The 26,742-nt window shown below is 44.0% G+C and overlaps 1 protein-coding gene across 12 annotated transcripts in view; it reads left to right on the top strand.

The window, feature by feature from the left end:
- NRXN3 (neurexin 3) overlaps positions 1-26,742 on the top strand; it is a 962,180-nt gene that overhangs the window by 568,178 nt on the left and 367,260 nt on the right. For 4 of the 12 annotated variants that reach the window (XM_005148864.3, XM_005148867.3, XM_031048777.2 and 1 more), the window contains exon 1: positions 16,004-16,320. The exons of 6 other annotated variants lie outside the window; for them this stretch is intronic. In XM_005148864.3, the coding sequence (XP_005148921.1) occupies positions 16,077-16,320 (244 nt within the window). In that variant the 5' untranslated portion in view covers positions 16,004-16,076. Of the gene's footprint in view, positions 1-15,962; positions 16,321-26,742 lie in introns of those variants that run through there. 2 more of the 12 variants (XM_005148868.3, XM_013129028.3) reach the window with 1 other exon arrangement.

Here is a 26,742-nt window from a genome sequence, read left to right as displayed (position 1 = left end):
GCTTTTGTTCACATGAAATTTTGTGCCCGTTGATGTTGGCTGAGCACTATTACAGCCCACAAATGGCTTTGACAGAGGAGTCATATTCAGTCAGGTCCAGGGCTTGCTTTCTAATGAGGAAAGATAGTTATTGTGCCAATCTCTAATCGCTCTTTACTAAGCACATTTAATCTGAAGGAAGATAGGAGCATCTTCTGTCTAACACAGACTTGAGAGCAGAGGCAGCAGATGTAACAGTGTAATAATTCTCAAGGATTTGTTCATTATTTCCCAGGAAGAAGGGAAAAGTCTCCGTGTCACCATTTCTCTTTATCTTCACTGCTCTTGAGTTCAGCTTGCGCAGTTTGACTGTAGTGGCCCCACTTCTCCAAGCACCTTTAGATCCCATCAAAAATGCTCTTGACAAGCATTTATTACTGGGGTTGACAGCAAAGTAGTTTCTCTCCCCCTTCACCAGTTTTCTGTTTGAAAGAGAAAAGCTGAATTGTGTTTGATGGGAATCTGATGATGTGCAGTATTCTCTGAGGCGTCTACTCCCGTGGCTGTAGAGCTGTGTGGGCATGGCTGTAGGTTTGCATACATTTGGTACATTATAAATGATCTCAATAGATGTGCATGCTACCTACCTGGGTTCGTATACATGAATGTACTTGCATTTTTTCTTTAAAAACACGCAAGTACCCATCCCATGGGAGTGTACAAATAAGCTCATGCTCTAGGTGATGTTTATTTTTATATACCTGAGTGCATTCATGTCTACAGATTTGTGTCTTCTGATTATATGGGAACTCTAAGAGTACAGGGCCAGTTGTAAGTTTGAGAATTGTCTTAGGAATTCTAGTGCCATTTTCTTAGTTGCAGTGTATACAACTTCATGGAGCTCCTGGTTTTGCACACTTCTTCATAACGTAAATTATCTCACTCATCCTGTTTACTGCTTAGTCCTACAGTCACACCAGAGGGGTTGCCGCTAAGTTGGGAATAACTGGCTCTGGATAGCACTGTATAAACTGATTTTGCCTCAGGGAGAAAGGTGAACAGAACTATATTGTGAAATATAGCAACTTAGGAAATTTCATCTTCCTTTTAGGAGAAGGTACTGGGATTCTTGAGCAACCTGGTCAGATACAGAAACTTGGAAATAGCTCCAGCTAATTCCTAAAGTATAATTTTAGTAAGAGTTCATTTATTTTTTCTTGTACTTTACGGTCAGTTCTTTCATAACACCTCAGTGTTTCATGTTTCCAACAGGCCATAGGTTTCTGCAGTGGAGATGCACAATGAATGTGAAGACAACCAGTGGAACAGTTGTACTTTAGATGCTGAGAAAGTTGGTTTTGCATGTTGGCTGGATTAGTCCAAAATCAGTAATGGAAAAGCTGGCAGGATTCACATGCTGGCTTTGGCTATCAGCGCTAACAACTCACTGCAGTGAATGGAAGGATAAAGACCTCTCAATCCTGCAGTTTTATGGTACCTGCAGCTTATCACTGCATTGGTTTATATATGGTTCAAGATCTTGTCCTTGTGTACTCCTAGATCAAGACCAGTATATCTCGATCCCATAGTCCACTGAACAAGCAATTTTTCTTGCACTGTGGCAAGGTCCAGCAATGGGAAAGAGGAACACTCTGACCTCTTTGATTCATTTACACTATCCCATGCAGCACAAATTTCTCTAAGCACGGGATGAAGTACTAGCGTCGCACAATTGGATCTGAGTGAACAAGGCTGTTAGTAAATCTTATTGATCCACATCCCAGTGTCCGGCTGCTGAAACAACTGCTAAAACAGGGGTGTCTAATTTCAGCTTTTGAAACAGCTGGGCAAAGTGTTGGCCATGTTTCAGTATTTTTTTGCTTAAAGAGTAAGCAGGTGGCATTCTCTGAACATGCCGCTATTGAATTAGAGAGACCTATTAATGTTGGTGAGTCAACTTAACTTAATTCTCTCAACCTGCTAACAAGAGCACTTTGAAAAGGATTGGAGAAGAATGACAGGGTACCTTGAATAAACTGAAAGGGAAAGAGATTGCAGTGTGTGTGTTCTAGCAATGGCAATTTAATCAATTTAGGTGCATCTGTGCTACCTGTCACTTTGCTGGCTGTTTGTATTTCTTTTGCCTGGGTGACTTGAAGCATGTATGTACTAGCTGTACTTTCTAAATGAAAGCATACCCCATTGAAGTAAAGATTACATGTGCACATGAATAGTTAGGTGTGTGTGAAAGAGAGAACATAAAAAAAAGCCAACAACAGCGCTGCTCTGAGTGATTCTGGTTTTGTTGCAAAATCAAGCATTCAGAATTGAGGCATACTGGAAGTAAATGTAACATCTTTCCCTTCCTGTGTTCCTATTGGTCTTTAATTACAGGATCATGTCATTGTGGATTCCTGATTTATTTGTGAGGCAGAAACAATCATTAAGTGAAACATGTTTGTGTAGTTAGAAAATTCTGTAGTCTGTGAAACCCCTGTTTTAGTTGCTGTAAAAATCAAGGTGTCTGAATAATGAAGAGGGAGGAGAGGATCTAGTAACTAAAAGAACTTGAATGCTACCATGGGTACCCAGGTTGTTTTCCTATCTTTGCAAGAGGGTCCTAGACTAATACGTTCTTCCCCAAAATCAGTGTGTATGTTGTAGAAGTGAGTGATGGACAGCAGAAGTAATGGATTGCTATCAGTATGTACTTTTATATTGGTCTCTTTTTGTCCCTGAGAACAACAGCTTTGAAAGCTGATCACTATATGTAGCGGGCTGTTAATCCCCACAAAAACCAACCCTGTTAGAGGTAGAGGAGATAAAGAGAAGATATTTTAAGAATGAGGCATTTTTTTTCACGTTCTTGTGCAGCATATGATCTGCTAAGGAAGGTATAAGAAGCATCTAGCTCCTCCAGATGTCAGCTATTTAGAGAGACACACACCAGAAGTTCTGTGGACAACAAATGACTGAATCCCACGCAGGATGCTCTTCTTGGCAAGAGAAGAAATGGGAGTGAGTGGGTGAGCCTCTGTGTGTTCCTGTGCAGGATGGGATGGGCAATTACAAAAATGGGAGATAGAGAGGGAGAAAAATGAAGATGGATGATGGTAAAAATACTTGCTAAATGCCAGCTGTCCTACTTGAATGGTGTGGGATTGTTGCCTGGGGTAGTCTCAGTGCTTTGTCTAGTCTGATTTTAACCCTATAGACTTTTTTATCATGCCTTATGTAACTGAAGGTATGATAAACTCTGTATAAGTATATGGATATCTATTATTTTCAGCCTGTAACTAATGACCTAAGAAAACCTGGTAATGAGAGCAATTTGTTGTAATACAGCTTTCTGTGAAAAAGCAAAACAAAGCCATTAGACTGTCTTCTGCTGACAGCAGGAACTTTTCAGGGACATATCTCTTTAAATAAAAATTTTGGTAACAAGTTCTTTAATGCTTAGCAGCATTTTGGGGGATGGATCAGAGAGTCTCACAGAACCCACAAATAGCCAGGTGATGTTGGGGCTCCCCTCTGATGCCACCTATTTCCCCAACAGAAGTTGGGAAAATGCTGTCATACTAATTTTGAAGTTTACTCTTGTGTAATATTTCCCTGCTACCTTGAACTCCATTAGATGATTTATTTCTTTTTCCCATGCAATTGCTGTTCACTGGTTGGCTCTGACACCAAAGCAATGTCTGGGGGTGGGGAAGAGAGGCAGTATCCCTCCATGTCTTTTTGTTCTAGCTAGTCTACATCCTGTTGCCAGCACTGGAGAGTAATGCTTAATCAAAATGGCACAGAATTTCTCACCTTTTAAGGTTTCCTTCTGTTATGCTTTGATTAAAACATGCTTCATTACCATATATATGTAGTACAGATCTAAGATGCTGAATTGCCCATCTCATAGCATAGGATTTGGCTTTGGTACTCCTTTTACAAAAAGTTGCAATCCAGCCCATAGTGAGAAGCCAACATACTGCAACTTTAACTCACACTGTTTGAGGCCATACTGTACTAGTGTGGACATGCAGCATTATGTTAGTCTGTTTTTCTAAGAAAATCACTCTGTTTGGCCATAGTGCCTTTGGTCACCTGGCCAGCAATCACCACATTTGACAGAAGCATTGAAGCCCAAGAGATACTGAACTTATACAGAAACTTGTTCATCATACCTGCTGAGGCATAAAGGCTGGTCTACCAGCTGGTAGGCTTGCAGCTCTGAACCTGCTGCAATACAGGCTGCCTCTTCCTCAGCCAAAGCAAGACATGAGTGGGGAAGGAAATTAAAGGTGATACAAGGGGGGTAAGGAAATATGACGAAAATCTGACCACATCAGAGGAGGGCGTGTGAGAGAAAGTGGGGGGGGGAACTGAGGGTGATGTGATGTTATTATAGTGAATATGGGGGGGGTGACAAAGGGGAAATTTGAAGCCTCAATTCCTGCTCATTTATTTCTGTAGTTCTGCTGCTTAAAGAACAACATGTTTTCAGGTAACCAAGAATATCAGATGCCCTCTTTTTATCTGCCTGCTGTTACATTTCTGAGGATTATGTCTAGTATAGGGTCTGCTAGTGGGTAAGAAGCTTCTTGGTGCAAGAAAAGGTGTTACACAGATCACCTGTATATACATTTATTCACACTGCTTTCAATCTTTTGGGGGGATTTTTGGTAGCTTGAGCTGTCTGATTTTTGTGCAGGAGGAGATCATAATGCAGAGATGAATACAGCAACAGAATGATTCAGAGTTAGTCATCCTGAAGACCACTCAGATTTCTTTCGTCCTCACAGTACCCACCATACTTCTGCCAGTACCCTGGAGGAGTCAATGACAGACTGTGCATTGCCATCCTGAGTGCTCACTTTTGGTGACTGATATAAAAAGGGGAGGGAGGTGAAACATGGCAACTAGTTAAAATTATGCAGACCTGATTATAACTGGAAGGATGACTTAAGGGATGAATTGGTCCAAGGTGCAGATGGCTTTTGTGTGACCAACCAGAAGCTCAGAAGGGGAAAAAAAAAAAAAAAGGTGTCATTCTTCAAGTGAGCTCCCTTTATGGGTTATGCAGGCATTTCCCTATTTTCCCCTTCTCTGATTTCTCCTGTAGTTGCCCCTGGCTGGTAGTCTAAGGAAGAGATAAGTGGCTACTAAGGAGAGATCAAAGCAGAAGTACATGTGTGTGCATGCACATGTATTTGCATGTATCTGACTACCTTAAATGTAATCTCTGCATCCCTCTCATTAGCTTTTCTCTTGGCACCTTACAATGAGTAGCTGGAGGGTTTTTTTGCTGTCCTGTCCAATAAATAATATATGTGAGTTGCGGGCAGTTTATGCCTTGTCTGTTTTATACACCTTATCAGTGAGGGAGTGTGTTGCTCTTTCTCCTTCATTGTTTCCGTTTCCTGATTCTCACATCTGCCTGGTACTTAAAGTCCATGTACACCTGATGTCTGCACTTGCTCTGATGTTAGCAGCTCCAGTGAGTTTTTATTGCTGCTAGGTGCCTCCCCCTACACAAATCCCTTCCCATTTTGCTCACAGACGAGGGTGCTGGGTAAAGGGAAGTGTTCAGTTTGAGGAAGCAGGCTTTTTGTATCCATGTAACTAGCACAAACACTCTTTGAATCACAGGCAGGATGGAGGATTTGACAAGGAAATTGGTGGTATCTCAGGAGACCTGTAGCACTGGAGGCACATGTGTGGGTAGAGTGGAGTTTGAGACCCTGGGGAATGATAGGAGAGTGAGATGCTTCACAAGGAGAGAGGTGTTTTTAAAGCAGCTCATGCGTTTTACATTTATTCTTCCTATTGTGCTTTTGTCAAGGTTCTCTCCTGGAGACCAAGTGTCCCAGTAAGTCCTCTGAGCAGTTGCCACAAATGGAGTTGGAGTTTATTTTGCTTTCATCTGTTTGATTTATTTGTGTGGGTGTGTTGCATGCTTTGTAGCCAGGGCCTGAACTCAGTAATATTAAATATATCAGCAGGAAACAGGTAGTTGATGCTGTACTACTACCCATCTCAGTGACCTAAGCTGCATCTTGTGAAAGTTGAAAAACCTTTAAAAAATCTTTCTGAAAAATGCCTAGGAACCCGTGGACCAGGGCTCAGCCATATTTTCCATGTTATAGAATACAAAACTGGAAGTAGTCATCAGCGTGCTAATGTAAGCCCTCCTTCTATGTAAGAGGGACAAATGTCTGACAAGCAATGTAGACGGGAGTATCATCAGTGAGATACATGAAATGATTGTTCCATATGCAGTGCTCATGAGACTTCATCTGAAGTACTGCATCCAGTCTGGAGCACTGCACTTCAAGGAAAATGTAGCTATTTGGAAAAAGTCTTTAGGAAACCAGCAGTAATGAACACAGTCGAAACCCCACGTATTTCTAAGGAAAAACAAGGCAAATGTCCTTGTCTAGGAAGAAGGGACATAGAAGTAGTCTTCAAATATGTAAGTGATATCTGTGAAGAGGAAGAAAATAATCTTTCTTCTATAATAGGGCAAGAAATAACAGATTGTAATACTGAATAACTAAGTATGTGTGTGTCTATGTATGTGTGAGTTAGGGAATTACAGACTGCCAGGAAGAGACTGTTTAGAAGGCTGACAATTCAGGCCAGTTTTAAACTTTAAAATGAAACTTTAGTGAATTCCTTAATTAGTAACACACTTTATGCTAATGGTTCATTCTCAGTGATTATCATTACTTATTACTTTATATACAAAACTGTTAGCCTTTAAGATGTATTCCTAAATTAACTGTAACTATACAGTCCCATAGAACCAATTGTGTATAGTTAGCACTGTCAGCTACTGTCCTCAATGGCCTCAGCTGCAGGAGAAGAGGTGAGAAGAAAAGGATGAGGGAAGTCGGAAGTGATGCTGGCTTGTTGTCTTCCATATCCAGTGTCCCTTTTCATACCTGATGTTTTAATGCTGCTTTCATTCTCTCAGAAGTGGAGTCTCCAACTGCTAACAGTGCTGCTTCTCTTGTTATTTTTTCCTAGCTTGCTTCTTGTGTTTTCAGCAGGATACCTTGCACGTTTGCAGCCCTTATGCTTATCTTGTCCTTTGTTGCAACGTTTTTGTTACTTGGTTGCCTCCTATGAGCAACTAACCACACCTTGTTTGCTTATTTGATGGTCATGTTGCTCACATAGTTAGTGAAATGCTTATAAATGTATATATGTCTCCATACACCATCACAGTGTTACAATATATTACATACTGCTGTTAGTTACAGTGTTTTAGTACCTTTATATGTGGGCACAAGGAAAGCTAATGCTAATTATATCCTGATTAATGCATTTGTAATTTATAGGTGCCACGAGCCATTTCTTTGACTACAGCAGATTTGTGAAAAAGAAAAAAGCAATGCTGTTGATAAAGCTGATATGTACTGATATATACTGCTCCCAGAGGCACTGGCTCGTCATCACTGTTAGACATCACGAAGAATGTTGGTAAAGCTTATCCTGCCTTGTCACAGGCAGATGGACTAGGTAGCCTCCTGAAGTTCCTGGCTGTCTGGTCTGTTATGAGCCTAGTTACCTAGAGGAAAAAAAATAATTTCTACTGTGGCTGACAGACTGAATACTGTGTACCAGCCTGTGCAGGTTGTGTAGCACAGACACTGCATGGAAAAATGACTGTTTCCTTTGGGTGAGGAGAAGGCCATCTAATGGTCTTACTGTTCGTTATGCCTTCGCCAGTATGTTGGTTTGCCACAGGCCATGCACCATGGGGTCTTTCAGGGTTAAAGCAGAAGATTATGTCATCTTTTGTCCTTCCAGTTATGTTTTTTTTTTTTTTTTAGCTTTGGCTGCTCTGACCTTATTTCTGTCTTCATCTTCTGCACACTGGCAAGGTATACATCTTAGAAAATTACACCTACCAGCAGCTCCCACATGAGCAGGCTTGGCCACAGGAGACTTTTCACTCTTTGGCTGGCTGGCAGCGAGACACTTGTGTCATTGAAAGATTTTACCCCTACATCTTTCTTTGCTTTTCTTTTAATTCTTTTTTCAGCGGTTGGGAGACTATAGCAAACACCAGACACCTGACAGTTATTGCTGTGAGATGAACAGGTGATTACAGGCAAAAGCCAGACAAGACGATAGCGGAAGAGAGAAGAGAAGCAGAGGGGAGCCTGTGCACAGTGTGTATTAGAAAGCTCACTTTTCATTAGCACAGAAGCCAGTTTAAGGGAGCAAAAGCAAAGTTTTTTTTCCAGCTTTACCTTTCTGTGTCAGACAAGATTTCTTTTAGGGCAAAAGGAAAATAGAAGTCTCCTTTCTGCTTTCATGGGTAAAATTTAAAATAGTTCCCTATTTATTGCAGCAGATATTTCAACTCTGCCTATTCCCTGTCTCTTTTTACTTCAACCTTTCAGGTACTGTTTGACTTTTAGAACTCAGAGCTCTTAAAAAAATTTCCCAGCTCTTCCACACTAAGAATCTGTGACATAAATGAAATGTTAGTTTTGCAGTGCTAATATTTAGCCAGTAGTGTGTAAGATGCTGGACTGGAACAGGCCACCATGAAGATCTAAATCTAGATCTACAGAATAGCTATGGCCAAGATGACAATGGGTCACATATCTTCCTCTGTGATCTGCTGGTATGCCTAATCTCTCACTGCTGTGAGAGTCACTCAAGGCAAGGGATTGCAACAGCACACACTTAGGATGGTAACAGATTGTTTGCCTTCACCTTAGGCTTGCCAATGTTGATTCCAACCACAGGGAGAGTAAGATACACATGTATTTTTGTTTCCATAAACATAGTAGCTACTTGCATTCATCCACCAGTTGCTAGAAGTTATGCTAGAGGTGAATTTGGCTCAACATAAAATCAGGCTAATTGCAGAGTTGATTAGAAGGTTGCCTACCCGTAAAAAGGGGCTGTTGCAAATATGGAAATCAGTTCTCAGCACATGCTATGGATCACTACCATTTTATTCTGATATCCTCAGTGAAACGTAGGTAATAGAGATACTGTAGTGTGAATTCTGTGACAGAAATGTCAGAAACTTAAGCCGTCCGGCTCCTTTCCTTCACTGGTGATTCAATAATTGTTTAAGGTTGAGCAGTGGGCAACCCTGATTTCTTCAAACTTCCAGTTTCTGTAATCTTTCTGAGTCTAAACAAACCTTTGAGGAAAAAATCACATTGCCCAAAATGAAACAAGAAGTAGAAGCAGGTTCTGTTTCTCTGCCTGACAAGATCTGAACAGCTGCCAAACTGAAAGGAGGTAGATTTAGATTACATAGCAGGATTACTTTTATTGTGAAGGTGGTGAGGCCCTGGAGCAGGTTGCCCTGAGAAACTGTGGCTGCCTCATCCCTGGCAGTGTTCAAGGCCAGATTTGGGAGGGCTTTGAGCAACCTGGTCTAGTGGAAGGTGTCCCTGTCCATAGCAGGGTGGTTTATGAACTTGATGATCTTTAAGGTCACTTCTAACCCTAGCCACTCCATGGTTTTGTGATTGAACCCAACTTCTACTGAGAGTAAAAGGAATATATGCAGTTCCAGCCTTCCTGGAGGAAAGAACTCTACAGCAGCACCGGATCAGTTTTGTTTTGGGAGATGCAGACTAGATGCATCTGATAGGCAACTAGATGCAACTGATAGGCAGACTAGAGCCTGCTTAGCCCTCTTTGATAAACTATCCCAGAAGCAAACAAAGCTGTTTGTGAGACAAAAGGAGAAATGGTAGCTACTTGAGTAATCAGAGCTTATGACTGAAGTAAACCAAACCTCAGCATCCATTGTTTAACACAAAGCACATTCATAATTACTAATCTTGTAGGTGGTCCAAACTGTGAGAAGAATCTTGTCTTAATTTCTGATATAGCTTTAGGAGAAAGGAAGCTTACTGGTGTCCTGTGCAGGTAGCCAGGGGTATCTGTGGCACATTCAGTGATCTTTGAATGGAAACTTACAAGCCTATGGATGAAATCAGTTGCATCAGTTCCTGTGTGAAGCTGCTGTTGCTAGTGTCTAAGCCTTTCAATTCTCTTAGGTTCACAGACTAGCAGACTTAAGCTGAAAAAAGTGTCATTTGCTCATAAAACTTGTCCAGCGCTGTTGGCTCATTCTTTTCCAGCAAGTCTGTAAGCTCTCTGGGGGAAGGGCCTCTATGCTTCTGTCAGTTTACATAGTGCTGAGTACACTGGATTGTCCCTTATACACATTCTAGTAAACAGGGGCAATTCTAACATGTTATTGTCAGTTTGCAACAACAAATTCTGACATTGCCTCTTTCCCAATTGATCATTACCTATCAAAAAGAGATATATTACTGTATTAGTGTGTGTGTGTGTCTGTGTCTACTTGTTCTTGCTTGTTTCCACTAATGTAGGACTATAGGTGTGAAACTTCAGAAAATGAAAGCCTGAACTTTGCAGGATTTCTGGCCTTTAAATTGGACACCCGACAGAACTGAGTTTGTCCCTTCATCTTCTGTCAAAGCTCCCAGTGGTTACTGTTGCTTTTGGCTAATTTACTGCTAGCCCAGGGTAACTGGTTGTAATCAGCTTGCATTTTACTTCTCACAAATGAACATCAAGGATCAGATCTTCCTTCATGGTTGTCAGTCTACTGGGTCTGTAGAATTTACTCCCCATGACATGAACGAGAGCAAAACAAGGTTCCAAAGCTTCTGTATTAGTTGCTTGTGGCAACTGTGGTCCCTTGGAGCTGAACTGAAACAAGAATTAGACCTGCCCTGTGTCACTGGTAACACATAAGGCACAGGCCTGATATTCTGTAGGTAACTGGACTTACTGAATGCTGAAGGAAAGCACAGAAGTATGTGAATAGGTTGCTCTTTATTTTCAAAGGTACAGAATAAAACCAAGAACTACAGGGACTGCAGCTCATTTGTTACACACAGAAAAAGTACTGCATAGCAGCAACTGTGTGCATGGTCTTCAGCTCTGGCCTGGAGCAACCCTTCCTTTTTCCTCTGGATGAGCAGACACTAATAATTCGTTGGTGTTGCTGGGTCTTACCTGCCTCTTGAGGCTGCCTGCAGAGAAGCAGTGATGACAAGGACACTGTGGCACCAGGGACTAGTCTCAGAGCAGTTAATTCTGCTGGAAGGACTGAGGAACTTACCAGCTTTTTGGTCAGAGTGTTTGAAGTAGCTTCCAAAAGACAAGGGTGTCTGTATGCCAGTCCTAAGCTCTCTACAGCACACAGTCCCCTCAGGTTTATTTTATTTTATTGAAGACACTATTTTAAGATCATAAGCAGAACCTGTTCTTGCCCTCCTTGTTCTTGGAAAAGTACATTTGAAAAAAAAAAAAAGGGACTTTTTGAACCTTGGGAGAAACAGTTCTGTTTGGGTAAAGCTATTCAGTGAAGGGCTGTTCTAGCTGACCTTATTCTCTTAACCTTATTATGTAGCAATGCACTAGCTAATGCTGTACCTCCCTAGTTTGTTCTGGGTGGAGCAGTGCTGTCGTCTCTGGCAGTCACCCTCTCTTACTAAAAGCTAATGGCGATTCCCCTTTGGATCCAGTTTGAGATCTGTGATTTTAGAGCAGAGCTGACTTTTCCAGTTCTGAGTGCAGCAAAGTAATTAACAACTAAGATTTAATGAGAAATATAGAGAGAGTTGTACTTTTCCTGGGCTTGAAGCCAACTCGCTCTCTTTCTGGGATTCTAAAACTCAGAAACAATTGCTTTATTATTTCTCACTTCTGCAGAATATGGTGTCCCTCTGCTCTTTTAGTAAAAGAAAGAGCTATGTAAGAAACAAGACTACTTTTATCTGTGGGAAGCAACTTATGATGAGAACCATAATCCTTCAAGATACCCATCCCAGTTCTGAAAATGCAAGGGCATTTAGACTGTATGTTTACTCGGATGAACTAAACTAATAGGAAAATAACAGTTCCTCTTTTGGAGTAAATCTGGTGGGAATAATGTTGCTGAAACTTCTAACTATAAACTTTCCCTTGCAACCCAAGAGGGGAAACTGCAATTGAAATCTGCCCTCTTCCTGCAATGGTAGTGCTAAATAAATGAGTCACCTGTGAATTACAGGGTAGTAAATACATCCACCAACACCTAATAAAGCAAGGCAGAGTGAAGTTCCAGTACTTTATAGTGTCACCAGAACCCTATGATGTATTTATAGCCAGCTTCCCAGTTTTTTATGTTGTGCTCCTACAGTTTTGCTTTCTTGGCCTTTCTCCTTTTTGTCTAGGGCAGTTTACCCAGGACAGCACACAACAGCTATTTCTTCTGTTGAGGGATTCCTAGGCATTTTCTGTCTCTAGCCAGGGCAGTTTGAAGTGATGCTCTTCTCCTTTGTACATCCCCTGCACCTAAGCTTGTACTCTTCTGTATGTTGGGAAAGGTTGGTGGAAGACTGAGTGAGGAAAAGATCAGCGATTTGTTTTGGAGCTTGGTAATTTATTGTTCATTAAGGGCTGTGCCACCTGCAGCAGCCAAAGGGGTGGCCAGAATGAGCAGGGGCTCAAGTACAGAGAAGAGGATGTGGTCTGACAGACTGTTAAAGGGGAATTAAGAGTCCAAGGATGCTACTGTACTTCACTCAACAAAAAGTCCCTCTTTTTGGTTTTTGTTTCTTTTCTTCCCTCTTTCAGCAACAGGGCAAATAGTTGCAGGAAAGTGGCAAGGAGTGTATCCATGAAGTTCCTCTGCTCTTCCCTCTAGAGTTGTGCTTCCTAAAACACATCAATTTTCTATACAAATGCATGAGTTTTCCACCACTGCCTTACTGCAGCAGTAAGTCCTCAATGTTTAGATCTATAGTCCATTTTTAAGGGATTGATCCTGTAATGTTTTATATGTTTGGTCCTTTTTATGATGCTTTAGCCAGAGAAAAAGTAAAACGATGGGAGGCAGATCACTGTTGCATTGCTGATAACTAGGTGGGTCTGAAATGTATTCAGAACAGATTTCCTGTATTTACAAACAAGCTTTTCAGTGCTGTGTATTTAATACATATGCTTTCCCCTACATCAACCCCCCTATAGTTTAACTACACAATATTTTAGAGTACTTTGTAAACTGGGTTAAAGTTAGAACTTCTGTAGTGAGGGATTCAAGGTGGATGTTAGCAGCATCCTCACGGGTCAGCCACATTGCAAGTGCCAGGTTATATTCTGCCTCTTCTTCCAAACGCAGTTAGGAGCAGGAGGTGTCTTCCTCTTGAAATTGGGATCCTTCTGGATATCCCACCAAAAACATGGCAGCAACTCCAGCCTCCTCAACAAAACTCAAGACCAGGAACAGTTGTCTTGCAATGATAAAACTGCTCTGTGCTCTATGCATAGCACTGCAAATCTGCCAGGCACCAGCACCAAAGGTCACTTACCCCTGTCTCCAGCTGTGAGTCCTGCTGGGAGGAAAGCTGATATTCACACTTTAAGGCTAACAAATGGCTATCAAATCAGTCAAGCATTTATACTAACAGCATGTACTATTTACAACAGAGAATCTCTGTGTCTGTTCTGTTCAGTTCCCATGTCTATCAGTCACTAACTGGCCCAATGCCTCTGAGCCGCCGTTTCCTTTTTTTTTGCAGAATGACAAAGTAATACCTAAAGGTGCTGAATGGCTTTATTTATAAAAGATTTTATAGCACTCTGAGATTCTTAGGTGGCAGATGCTGGATAAATTTGAAAGTAATAATCTTGCTTTCCAGCTTTACCATCTACAGTCATTGATTAAACCCAACAAAACACTGAAGTATTTCTGACTGCACTAGCCCCTGTTTTAGATCACTTTTAATGTAAGTTTCTGGAAAATAAATTGCAAGCATATCAGGCTCAGCTAGAAGTACTAGGTGTGCAGCTCAGGCTGATCATTACAAGTTACTGACATACTGTACCAAATCGAGATCGATGACCGAAAACATTGCATCTCTGCATTAGGGAAATACTTGCGAAAGGTTTCGAAGGCGTGCACATCTGTGCACACCTACAAACGTGTGTCTGGAGGGGAAAACAAGGAAACTTAGTCATAAACAGTTTATTTTGGTTTGAATGACTAAATGAAGGAGAGGGAGGCAGTGCAGCACAATGTTAGGAGTCCTGGGGCTGGCTGGCTCCTTTGCCAAAGCTCCTTATTGACTCTAGTGTAAGTCACTTCACCACTGATGCCTGGCTTCCCTGGTGCGGCTGCGGAGTTCTGCCATGCAAATTGATAGGCAGTAAATTACTAGATAATGCTGCTGCCTTTATTTATTAATTTATGGGCTGCGAACTCTGCCTGCAGTCCTTGCTCTCCAAGGATTAGGTGCAAATACCCCTGGTTGGACTCAGACTACTAGTGCAGGAGCGCTAAGAAAAAAAAAAATAGGAAGAAGTTTGTCACTATGGGGTGGTGAGGCCTCGGCACAGGTTACACAGAGAAGTTGTGGCTGCCCCATCCCTGCCAGTGCTCAAGGCTAGGCTCGGTGGGGGTTTGAGCAGCCTGGTCTAGTGGAAGGTGTCCCTGTCCATGGCAGGGGGTTGGCACTTTATGAGCTTTAAGGTCCCTTCCAACCCAAACCGTTCTATGATTACTATGAAAGCAGTATGAGGTTTTAGTGAGTATGGCTTTTCGCGGTTCTCACTTCGCTCCTGTGCAGCTGCGGCCACAGAACGAGCACTCGGAACAGGTCGGCGCGGTGGGGACGGTTATTAAATAGGGGCGTCCCTGTGGCATCGAGAGGGCCGGTAGCGGTTGCATTTCTCGCTCTCGGCAGCACACACTCTAAGGGGTGCCCGTAGAAAGCGGGCGCATCCCGTTCTCGCATGGAAGGAGAAGGCGTAATTCCCCAGGGACCGCTCTAGGCGGACAGCCGCCGCCGCCGCCTGAGGGGCGGTGGATGCCGGGCACTGGTTCCCCCGTGAGGTGCAAGGCGCAACCCTGCGCCGGGGCCGAGAGGGGAACTCCTCTGCGGATAGTTTTAGGGTTCGTACTGCTTCCCACTGGTGGCAGCAACAGTGCTGCCGCCATCGCCACTCCCACAGCTACCGTCAGGCCCGCCCGGATGGCCGGACTGGGACTGAGGCTGGTGCCGGGACCCCCCCGCCTCAGCGGGCGGGGGGCGGCCGGTGCGTGTGTAAGGCACCCGCGCATGAATGGCGGGGGCGGTGGCGCCCTCTAGCCCCGCCTCCCGCAGGAGCCAGCCAGTCCCTCTGCGGAGAGCTGCCGCCGTGCTCATTGGCTCGCCGCGGCCGGGATATTTGCATACAGCTCGCCCATTGGCGGAGCAGCTTCCCCGGCTGTGCTTCACCTGCGCGGCCGAGTTGCCCGCACTTGGCGCGCCGGCCGCCAGCTTCCCGCCCCCGGCTCCGCTCGCTCCGCGTCCCGGTCGTTCCGCGCCCCGCTCCCGGAACCGCGCCGCCCGGCCCCGGCCTCTGCTCCGCGACCGGCCGTCCGGGAAGACGTGGTGCTGCCCTCCCCGGCTGCGCACGGTTAATCGGCTTGAGCCCTCGGTCGCCTGGATCCGGTGGAAGGAGGATAACAATCCAGATCTCTGTGTGTGTGTGTGCGCGTGTGCGTGTGCCCAGCAGTTCTGCATTGCAACATTTGCTAGTGGAGAAGCGACAGAACCCCCCTGGAATTAGGATAAAAAAAATCAAAAAATCTACCTGGGGTCTCTGGCTTATTTCTTCATTTTCGTTTTCGATAGTCCCTCTCAGCAAAGTGAGAGACAGGGATCGCAGGCAGGGAAAAGTCCTCAGGGACCCCGTGATCCTGGAGGAACCTGACCAGTGCAAGCTCCGGGACCCCCGCGCTGACATGAGCGGCTCCCCTGTGCTCTCCTGGAGGCTTGGTGCTGTCGTCGGGTTCCCAGCACAGTAGATCCGGTCCTGGGAAACGGCGCGTCTTATTCTTCTGTGTGTGGTTACTAACCTTTCCCCTCCCTCCCCTTCCCTCCTTGCGCTCGCTCTCGCATAGACACCTTCTCTTTGCCTTTTGAACACGCACGCCAGCCCTAGAGCCTCGGAAGCGACTCTCCTTTCTGCTAGCATGGGTCCCCTGGCATCATGAACCTTATTCTCTCTCTCTGGCTGGAATTCAGACTGCCCGTCTGTAGGTGTCTTGTGCCTTGACCATGTACCTGAGAATAAACCCCAGCATTTGCCCGGGACGCCGCCCCGCCTGGACCCTGTGGATGTGCTCCCTCTTTTGGGGATGTATCGTCAGCTCTGTGTGGAGTTCCTCTAACGTGGCTTCTTCTGCCTCCTCTTCCTCGTCTGTATCTCAGGCTCAGTATGAGCATCACTTCCACGGCAGCAAGCACCACTCTGTGCCTATCTCTATCTACCGCTCCCCTGTCTCCCTCCGAGGAGGACACGGTGGGTTCCCACTCTTGTTTCTTTCTAACCTTTTTGCAGAGCAGCTGGAGCAGCAGAGGGGGAACAGGGACGATGGCTGTGACTCCGGGGTGGGGGGGGTCCTCGCAGCGTCTCATATTTCTGCCGTTAGCTCCCCTCCCCATTAACTCCGCTTTCTTCCCCTGCCCCCTCCGCGAGCATAGCTGGGGGTTGAAGACGAGCTGCTTCCAGAGCCAATTCTCTCTCCCCCCCCCCCCCCACCCCAGCAGCGCGCTCCAACGGGACGGAGTTGGGGGGTGCCGGTGCGGGCTTGGGCCACTCCATCCAGGGGGCAGCGCTGAGCGCCTCAGGGCGTGTAGAGGGCACCGGCTCTCAAGTCTGGGTCTCAAGTCTCTCTCGGGGCTGGGGGTCCTCCGAGAGAGCATCACTAACTCCCTGGCTTCCGTCCTTGACGGAGTCGTAGCGGCTGATATAGTTCTTGCAGCAGCGCGTCTTCCCCGCCGGCCGCCCCTGTGCGGTAGGGCCGTGACCCGCTGCTTGCTCCCTCGCTCCCAGCTTTCCTGGGTGAAGTTGGAGGGTGGCTCAGGGCACACAAAGGTAAAGGTGAGGTCTCCTTACACCTGCTCCCGGCTCTCTGTTTAGTGCCCGGCAGTTGCTTCCCAGGAAACCCAGGGGCAGGAAATTGTAGGGAGTGAGTTTCTACTTGGGCAGCAGGGAGAAGGGAAAGAATGGGTCTGAGGGACCCCAAGGGGCACGGGGACACCTGTCAGTATCTTGTCATTGAAATGTTGAGCAATGCTCAGCAGCTGGACCAGCACTGTCTCCTGCCCAGCTTTCCTGAATCTGCCCACCTTAAGAGGAGTTGGCCTAGGCCTGGCTGACATGGTAGGCACCCTCATCTCCACTTTCTTCTCTCTCCTGTGTCCCTTAGCTTCAGCTACATCAAGCAGGCAGGCCAGGGCCTGGCCCTTTCTTTGCAGGCCTGGATCAGTTTTGGCCTTCCATCATAGGAGCACTCAGCTGCCAAAGCACATCTGTGCAGGACCAAAAGAAGAACTGGTGTCAGAAATGAGGGAGAAGACCACTTGCAAGGAGAGGGAAAGGGAGGGGAGAGCCCTGGGACAGTTGAAATGCTGCATGACATGGCTGCAGTAGGTGCTAGGAGGATGTACTGGCAGGGCTGTGTCACTGTTACAAGGATATTGAAAACTGGAGTGTCACAGATAAGTGCTTGGATGACCAGCAGAGCAGTCTGAAGAGTTCAAATGGCACAGTAATGAATGGACCTCCAGTTAAGGCTATAGGTACCCTAGCAGAGTTGTAGAAGGAGCCTAGTATTGCAGGTCTGAGCTGAGGTGCACTGGAGAGGGAACAGGCACGGGAATAAAGCCAAGTGGCAGATGTTGTGGGTCACAACTGAGCACCAAGAGAGCAGGGCTGCTCTAGCAGGAGGTGCTTTAGCAGAGCTGCTGGAAGGCACAGGAAGAGGTTGGTGGGAGCACAGCAGGGCAGGTTGACAGTGCTCTAGCGGTGTGGGAGGGAGAGTCCAGGATGCTGCAGAACAGCACCATGCTGCAGAGGAGAGGGCTTGGAACTGAAATTGTGCTGGGTAAAAGGGGTCGAGCTGGAGGTGCACAACCAGTTCTGCAGGCACAAGTGGCAACAACCTGTCAGCCTATCAATTTCCCACTTCTATCCCAAATTTTATATTCACCCCCCAAAAAAACAAGTTGAACACATTCAGGCCCCACATGGGAAGGGAACCAGTGCCATGCCAGACATCAAGACCATCTGTTAAGCACCACCCATGTGAGACTCAGTTATGGCTTATTAATCATTAGCAGCAGGAGCCTTGTTATTTGCAGCAATACTCAAGGACCATGTGAGAGAGTCCTTACTGTGCTAACATGAGGGATGTGAGGGATCAGCCAGTCCCTGCCCCAAACACTTTCCAACAGCCCAGCTTCTGTATCTGAGTGTTCCTATGATGGAAGGAGGTAGCAAAATCTGACTCATAGGTCACTTGTGAGGAGAGAGAAGGATGTCACAAAATATGATAGTGGTTAGCCTTGGTGTAAAAGGCAGGCAGTAGTCTGCAGGAGAGTCTACAGCCTGCTTTCTGGTCAGGAAATGATAGTTCTTTTCTCCTTGATGACTTTTCCATCTGTCCTGAAAGCCCAGCAGAGCCTCATTTAAGAGCCCTGGGCAAAAGCTGTTACAAACTTCAGGAGAGATGGGCATTTTTCCTATGTTCTCATTACAGTAAGGAATCAAGGGAAATTGAGAGGTTGGGGAGCTTAGGCTGGTATATAAGGCAGCCTGATATTTTTTCCTTTATTAATCATGCCATCCAGCAAAGCTGGCATGGAACCCCCCTTGGCCATGAATAAGGGGAGAGGGGGAGGGAAAAAAGAAACCACAAAGACAGCTGGTCCTGTAAACACATGTGTGTTTCTTTCACTGTTGCACAACAGAGGCCCTTGGAATTTGGATCCATGACAGTGCTGAGGAATCAGATTCCAGGGAGACCATGCACTCCCTGTGTTTCCTGGGATTTTTTTTTTTTTGTTTTGAGAAGGAAATAAATACCTCATTCTGACTCCTGCTCCACTTGGTGCTATGTTCATACAGGTTTCAGAAGGAATCAGGTCAGGATCCTGGCCACCCTGCTCTGCTGCTTCCTAGTCTTGCAGTACCACCAGGACTTGGTCTTGTATTTAACCATATTTTCCTTTTTTCTTCTATATCCCAGTGGGTTTCAATCTGTTTGAAGAAGCAGATTAGTATCTAGCACAGAGCACAAGTAAATGTCTCTGAAGCAGTGAACACTCATTTGGAGTCTGTTTAGTGTTCCTTTAAAATCAGTGGAAAACCGTCTGTGGCTTAACTTGAACAGAAGCAGGATCTGGCCGTTGTTACCCGGCTGGTGTTATGAGAGTTAATTCTAGTGCTTTCTGGTAGCTGAGCTGCAACCTGCAAATGTAAAACTTGGCACAACACATCTTCTCAAGGAGAAAGTCTTTGTAACAAGTTTGTCTCTCTGTCAGCAGGGGTGTAAGGTTGGCCAGGCAGGGGGTTTCAGCAAGTCACAAGAAATCTTTTTTCCATGTGAGGACCTTCCTGGAGTTGCAGACTCTTTCTCCCTGAACAGCAGAACAGGAAACCAACAATTCCTCTTTGTTTCACAAAAGGCCTGTGGGACAAAGGGAGGAAGAAAATTCAGCTGTGAAACAAAGTTGGGACCGTGTTTATTGAAAGTCTACAAGTGCTGAATCCTCCTGTCTCCTCTTAGCTATTTAGCACCCTGCTGGGTCAGCTGCTCCACCAGAGCCTGCAGCAGTGGCTTCACAGCCCCTTATTCCATGTCCTCATTGCCTCAGCTGATGAATAATGCATATCTCTGGTTGACAGATAAAATGAAGATATTTGTGCATGTTTTGTCTTAGTGATGAATTCATTAATTTGGTTTCTTCTTTTCTCCTCCAGCTGTTTTTTCTCTGGCCCTGCCTAATGGATGGGGAGTGGGGGTGCACAGAGGCGATGTGTGATACCTCATGCAGATTGCCCCAGCCTTCGGACTGCTGCTGTGCGGGGGCAGCTGTGGGAGAAGTAGTGGGCATGGGAGTGTTTCTCTTTTGGTTTCCCTTTATGGGAACTAGGCTTGCTCAGGCTGTTGCACAAGTCACAGCAAAAAGTGGAGGCTTGTCATGAGGACTGGCAGTGAGCAGTCACCAAATCCTGTAGGAGTAACTCTCAGGACTTAGATGATTCTTAGAAGTTCTGTCATTTATATAAAGCATTTCCACCTCTTACATCTTTTTTTTTTTTTATATTAGCAAATGGGAATGAATGCTTGCTTAGACAAATGAGAAGAGTTTCCATAAGGCAGGTATTCTGCAGACCAGTGTCAAAGCTTGCCACACACAGCCATGACAGTGTATCTTTATAATACATATATCCTGTTCCTTGCTGCTCCTCCACTGTGACCCATTCCTCATCTCAAGTGTCTTTGTTACTGCAATCACACCTTTTCTATAAAACAGAAAACTAATTCCCAGTCTTTGGCACTGCCCATTCACAGGTACCAAGCAGGACCTTCCCTGTTCCTTCATCATCAGATTAGTTTGAGCAAAGGTTGTTAGCTTTAACAAAAGGGAAAAATATCATTCTGTACAGAGCAGTCAGTGATCCAGTAAAATTAACTTCATTCAGAGCTGAAATTAGGGTTGCAGTTCAGCTCTAACAAGGTGAAAAGTTAGAAGTCTGTCTAGTTTCTGCGGCTTGCTTCTAGTCTCCTATCAACAATGAAGCCTGATTTTTTATTGCAAAGACTAGTGATTCTGTATGCCTGAATGTTTATGTTCCCTTCCTCAGAGACATTAACAATGACTAATATTTTTAAAGAAAGGTGGAGTCTGCTTAAATTGTCTCAAGCTGGCTATTTCTTAGCAATCTAAGCATCAGAACTCACTAGTCCCTTGTAGGGTGTTCAAGTGATCATAAGTGAGCTTTTTGCGCCCCAGCTCCCCCATCCTTCTGTAATGTTTCTGAGAAAGCACAGCGTTCAGTTGCTCAACATAGGAAAAGTCTGGCTTATGCAAAGGCTGTTTCTTCAAAACAAAGTTGCTATTTGACTTACTCTTTACATGCTTTTATATAAAACAATATCTGATCAGGTGCTTTGATTTCTCATTCTGTATTAACTGTATCACAGTATTAACTGTTCCCAACTTGGAAGAGTTTGTGTTGATCTGCAAAATCGAAGCTTTAGCCTGTTCACCTGGTACTTGATCCTGGGAGATTTCAATGATCTTATGAGATCTGGGACATGAGAAGCCTGATGTTAATGTTGAGTTCTGTCATTCTGATTTAATGTATGTCCCTGTGCTCTTTGAAACATTGCTCAGACCTGTGCTGCTGGAGGTAGTCTCTTAAGATGTGTGTTTAAAAAAAAAATCTCTTCTGATAGCTACTTTGTGCTTGCTCAGTATCTCATAGCACATTTTGCAAAAGTGGGAATGCTAGTCCTGATTCAGAATTAGATCAGGGCTTTCTTTCTCCTTGTATTTCCTTTGCAGTTTACACTGGAGAGAGGTTTCTTCTTCCCTTTGTCATTTCTGCTTTTGGGTAATATAGCCCTGACTTGTCGAGCATCTGCCACATTCTACTGCAGAGGTGACTGCGTTTCAAAGATAGATGAAGGAGCCTCCTGTATGCTCTGTATAGATGTTGTAAAGAATATTGGGTTATGTGACACAAACTAGCTGTCAGAATGCTGCAGAATGAGAATGCTACTTTTTATAATATTTCTGCATTAGAAATGGCAGAAATTTTCCTTAAAGATGTTGACCAGTTTTCCTTGTGGAATATTTTGTTGTTTTTTTGTTTGTTTTGTTCTTCTTTTTTTGTTTTGTTTTTTTGTTTTTCCATGACATAAAAAGATGGGCTTGAACAGTGCTACAGTAGTCACTGATTTATTACATGTTATGCTGTTCAAAGCTCCAAATTCCTTACTGTTACGTAAAATTCCTTTCTTTCTCCCTAGAAGCAGGAAAATGTACCTAGGTCATTTAAGGTGAGAATATTGACAAGGACGGGATAGTCTCAAGCTGGCAGTGGGGAAGTTCCATGGTTTGCCATACAGAAGGTAACCAATAAAGAGCTAGAGCTTCTAAGTGCAAGGAACAGAAGTTCTGTTTGGGAAGTACATGGGCTGGCCGTTCTGTTTTCTCCATTTCCATGTGCTGTACCTTAAGAAGGCTGCCTTTCTGTGTGGTTGCCCAGGATGACAGTCCTGTATTGGTTAGCAGACATTTTTTGGTTTTGCATTTCTGTTGTTCTGGTGGGCTTTGATAACTATGAAAGGTTACTTGCACTAGAGAGAAAAAGCTATTTTTTTGTGTCTTCTGTATAACCACTGTACACAAGAAGACAAGCTGTTGACCAGTGGCTCTGATTTGCTGTATGACCTTGGCGAAACATTACCTTTCTTCCTAACTTTGCTTCATTTGTGAAACGAAAACTGTTTATCTTCTAGATGAGGTGAACAGTCCTGGTGCACCTGTGTGCTTTGAGATACCTGGTTGAGAGCCACAGGAGTACATGTAACCCCAATAGTCCTCTTGGTCTTTGGATGTTGGAGCAACTTATAAGAGCAGCCTGCTTTGATCTGTCCTTGAAGGAGATGTAAGACACTTTCAAATTATGGACATAGATGTCAGTAGTGTTTTCCCTCATGGTTTTAAAGCCTGGACAGGCTCTAATGCCAAATGCCAGCATCGGTGTTTCTGAAAGAGCAAGGAGAACATTTCGGCTGGTGTGCTGGCTGTGCTAAATTCCAGGAAGCTGCCAGAGCCAGGGGCCTACGATTCACCATGGCTCTCTCAACACTTTCACAAATTACTTCTCTTGCACTCTGTGTGTGTTGGTTTTGCACATTAAAATGTAACTACTTATACCCCGAGTGACTTTCCCCTAAGCTATGAATTTAAAGTACTCGGACACTTGTCTTTTAGAATTTGAATATAATTATATGCTTTGGGTGTAAATTGTGTTTTTTGCTACATAAGAAACAAATGTAAATGATCTGCCTGTTACTGTAGTTTACAGATTATACACTTTAGATCTGGGGATGTATATTTAGGCTGCTTTTCAGCATGGTGTATTAAAATTAAAATGATGTTGGTGTGAGCTGTAGTGGTTGCTAAGCATGAATAGCAGGCTGATAAAGGACATTACTAAATTGATCTGGTGACAAAGTTTACTTTGTCATCTCTTAGTTTTACACCTTTCCTCTCTGCATTCTCGATGATGGAAAATGGGAAAGTGTACAGTATTTCACAGTCTATAGAGGACGTTGTGTCTGTGGAAGCCCAAGGGAAAGGGTGAAGGACTCAGAAAAATGTTAGACGACTATTTGCTTATTCTGTGAGTACCACATGGTAAAGAATCAGGGAAGACTTTGTTTTCTAAAGGGCTCAGGAAGAGTGCCATCAGACTGGCTCTCCTTTCTAGTGAACAGGCCAAGCTCCACTTAACTGCACAGTAATCTGTCTCCATGCTATCCTTGGAACATGTTTTTGAATTTAGAACAAATTCAGCATATCTACATTAAGCAGATCAAATTATTGAAAAGGGATAAGAAGTGAAGTTTGTTTTCTCCTACAGTTTGATCTTTAAAATCATGCTGATTGACATCAACTGATTGTATGGACATGTGTGGTAAACCCTTTGGTGTCTTCTTCATAGAACCGGTAGAAGGTTTTCATGACTCCCAGTCGTGGCTGGATCCTGCAGTTACAGCAGCCTGCTGCTCCTCCTCCAGCTGGTTTGCTTAATGACCCCAGCCACTGGAGATCTTACAGGGATGATGTCTGGAAATGTTTCTGTCTAGCTGGCTCTGCAGGTTTGCTGTTTCAGCTACCAGATGTTCAGTGCACTAATGTCTTCCACCGTTTGTGAAGGCTAGAAACCATAGAACAAGGGCAAAGCAGCAGAGTATGGAAATTTCCCAAATAGTATTGTGAAGGCAGTTACAGGGTAGCTAAGGGAGAGAACACAACAGTTGACAAGTATGTATCAAGCATGCTGGTCATTAGTAGTGTTTTTCCATATCTCATCTACAGAGCATACATAAACATGGATTTAGCAAAGCCAAGTTTACCAATGTTTATTAAACCTGAAACCTTTCAGCACTACTCATTTTGTCAAGCAGGAAAGCTGGCCTCTTAAGCATGCACATACTAGCAAATGTTGCAAGATCATTAGAGGTCTCCTGCCTTCTGCAGGACAAGTGAACATGTTCAACTAAAACAAGAACTGACCTGAGAGTGTTGAAGAAATGCCAGTGTTTTCAAAGAAAAGAAAAATAATTAAAAAAAAATTGTCTGCTTAATTTTGGTTCAGTTATTTTGTGGCCTGGACTATGAAAAGAAAATCAGCTCTGCAAGGTCTCCACTTGGCTGTCCACTCTGGAAAAATTCTCACTGTCTGGCTGAACACTCAGGAATCCCTGTTTTTATTTGATTTCTTGTACTTCATCTTGTGTAACTTCCCTGAGTTTTGGTGATTATCTGAGGCAGTTTCACTCCAAAGGCTATTGGAGCTTGTAGTTCCGTAGGCACATTTTCTGACCTACAAGCACTGTGGCTCTTTTAGTATTTGGTAAGGTGAAAGTGGAAATAGTAGGTAAAAACCTGGCATTTTCTTTTTTCCCTTGTTTGTTCTGCTTGATTTATTTGTCTAATGATAGCCAGTCTTAGCTTTTCTCATATTCTGATTAGGGTAGTGATAATTATCATGTCCTGGGCTTTCACAAAAGAGTTTGTAATTTGCTGATGTCCACTGAGTGCAGTGTTTAGGAATGCTGGTGGCCTGGATAGGACCTAGAGAAATCTTAGGTTTATGTGGCCTACATCTGGTCATCTGCTTCTGTAACCTCTCTGTAGGATTGCAGGAGGGTCTCTGTTTCCCCAATATCATCTATTCTTTGCAGTTAAGTAATGAATGCTAAAGCTATTCCAAGTTTCCCTGATCTTGCCCCCCATGTGAAGTCCAGCGTATTTCCGTCAGTGTAGGTTTGCAAGATAATGATGGCTTTGAATGCTTTTATACTTTTTATTATCTCACCACAGAGTCTGCTCTCCTTCCTGTGCCCTCATGCATTCAGAGGCAGTTCATTAAAGGCAAGGAATAGGAAAAGAAATTAATTTTCCTTGAGAAATTCATTCAGCACCTTATAAGGCTTGAAGAAGAGAAACAGAGCAGGGAATTCTTACTGTCTTTTTTTTCTAACTTTTTTTTTCCTATGGAGATTCTGGAGAAAAATTATCTGCATGCATCCCTTTACCTGTTGTCTCTTTTCTGACACTAGCTACTATGAATACACCATGCTGGCGGTAGCCTGGAGCAGAGTAAGGTGCAGAACAGGTGGGTGTGCCTGTTCTCCAGAATTGATGTGTATTGGCTTAGAAAAAAAAGAATATGTCTTGTAATTGTAGGTAACAGTGGCAAACTCTGCTTGGATGAATGCTAGTAGTGTATATCTATGCTTATTTCATTTCAGGTCACTATTATTCTAGACAGGTTGATTCCTACTTAACAAGCCATAGACTCAGGCTACTTGTCCTGGCTCAAATAGCAGCCTGTCCTACTGGATAACTGATCTACAGAAATGGTGAAAACCTGAGCCTTCTGTGCATTCCATGGTGAGAACTTTTGCCACCGGTGTCAGTGAAGCCATATCCCGTGTGGCAATGGACAATGCTAAAGAGGACTTTTTCTCACCAGCAGCATGGAGCAGAAGTGAGGGCAAGAATCCCTAAACCTTTTCCCTAGCTCTGCCACTGACTTACCTTGACATACTGGATGCTGAATTTTAGGAGTACATAATATACTCCCATGTGTTTCAGTTTTCCGATGCTGTAGTGCAGAAATCTGATGAGTATTTAAATCTCTTTAGATTCTGATATAACCCATCTGAAATGAAAAGCACTGCATTGTTACTGTTCTTTCCCAACATACCCGAAATATGTTTTTGAATGTCAGCCAGAACATTTGGTCCTTTGAATTTAGGGACCATCACAGTGCCATGGCTCCTGGTGCATTTTTTGGATAAAGTCCTGAGAATTCATCCTTATCATGCCCCAGGAAGATCAGCCTTTTTATGCAGCCAGTTCTGCAAAGAAATATTGATCCTTTTCCCAAGAAGACAGTGACAGAAAAATGGGGAATGTCTGGGTTGCGTGGTTAAATTCAGTGTTTTGTTTCAGTCATTTTTTTCTGAGAGCGAATGATTCTCTGCTGCTCATGATGGTTTCATTTACTGCTTCAAGAAGCATTATGGACATGCATTTCTCTTCCCTGGTTCCAGAAATCTGGGATGATTTTTTACATCAGTGACCCAAAGAGATGACCACATCAGCCTAGTCTCTATTTTCAGTGTCCCTGTTCACTGTCTTCTGTTTCTGTCACAAGTTAGGTGTTGTCTGCAACTGTTCAATCAATTAATTTTACCAGAAATTGTGAACACGATCATCAAGGTGATTCTCCTAGCAAGGGAGAGAAGAGGGGGGAGAGGAGGGAGATGGAAATTAAACTGAAGTGTAAATCACTCAAGGGTACAATTCCCATTCTTTCTTTCTCTTTGATCAGAAGTAAAGGAAGTAAGGATTATCAGAAGAACCATTAAAGATCCAAGTAGTTCTCAACAAAAAGACACAGACAGCTTGAAGAAGAAGGAAAAAATATACTAAAGAAACAGGAAAGGAAGGAGCAGTTTCAGAGCTCAGCAGCAGGGCTGCCCTGCTGGCTCCTCTTGATCTGAGCTGAGGAGGTTGAAGGTGCTCCACAGAAGGCTTGGAGGGTCTGCAACTTGCCCACCAGAACCCAGTGCTGCTGATGTTTAGTTTACAATGGTCTTTTAGCCACACACAGTTTTGACCT

This window comes from Melopsittacus undulatus, chromosome 4 (assembly GCF_012275295.1).
Source record: "Melopsittacus undulatus isolate bMelUnd1 chromosome 4, bMelUnd1.mat.Z, whole genome shotgun sequence".
Classification (NCBI taxonomy): Eukaryota; Metazoa; Chordata; class Aves; order Psittaciformes; family Psittaculidae; genus Melopsittacus; species Melopsittacus undulatus.
This window is presented reverse-complemented; position numbering and strand designations above follow the sequence as displayed.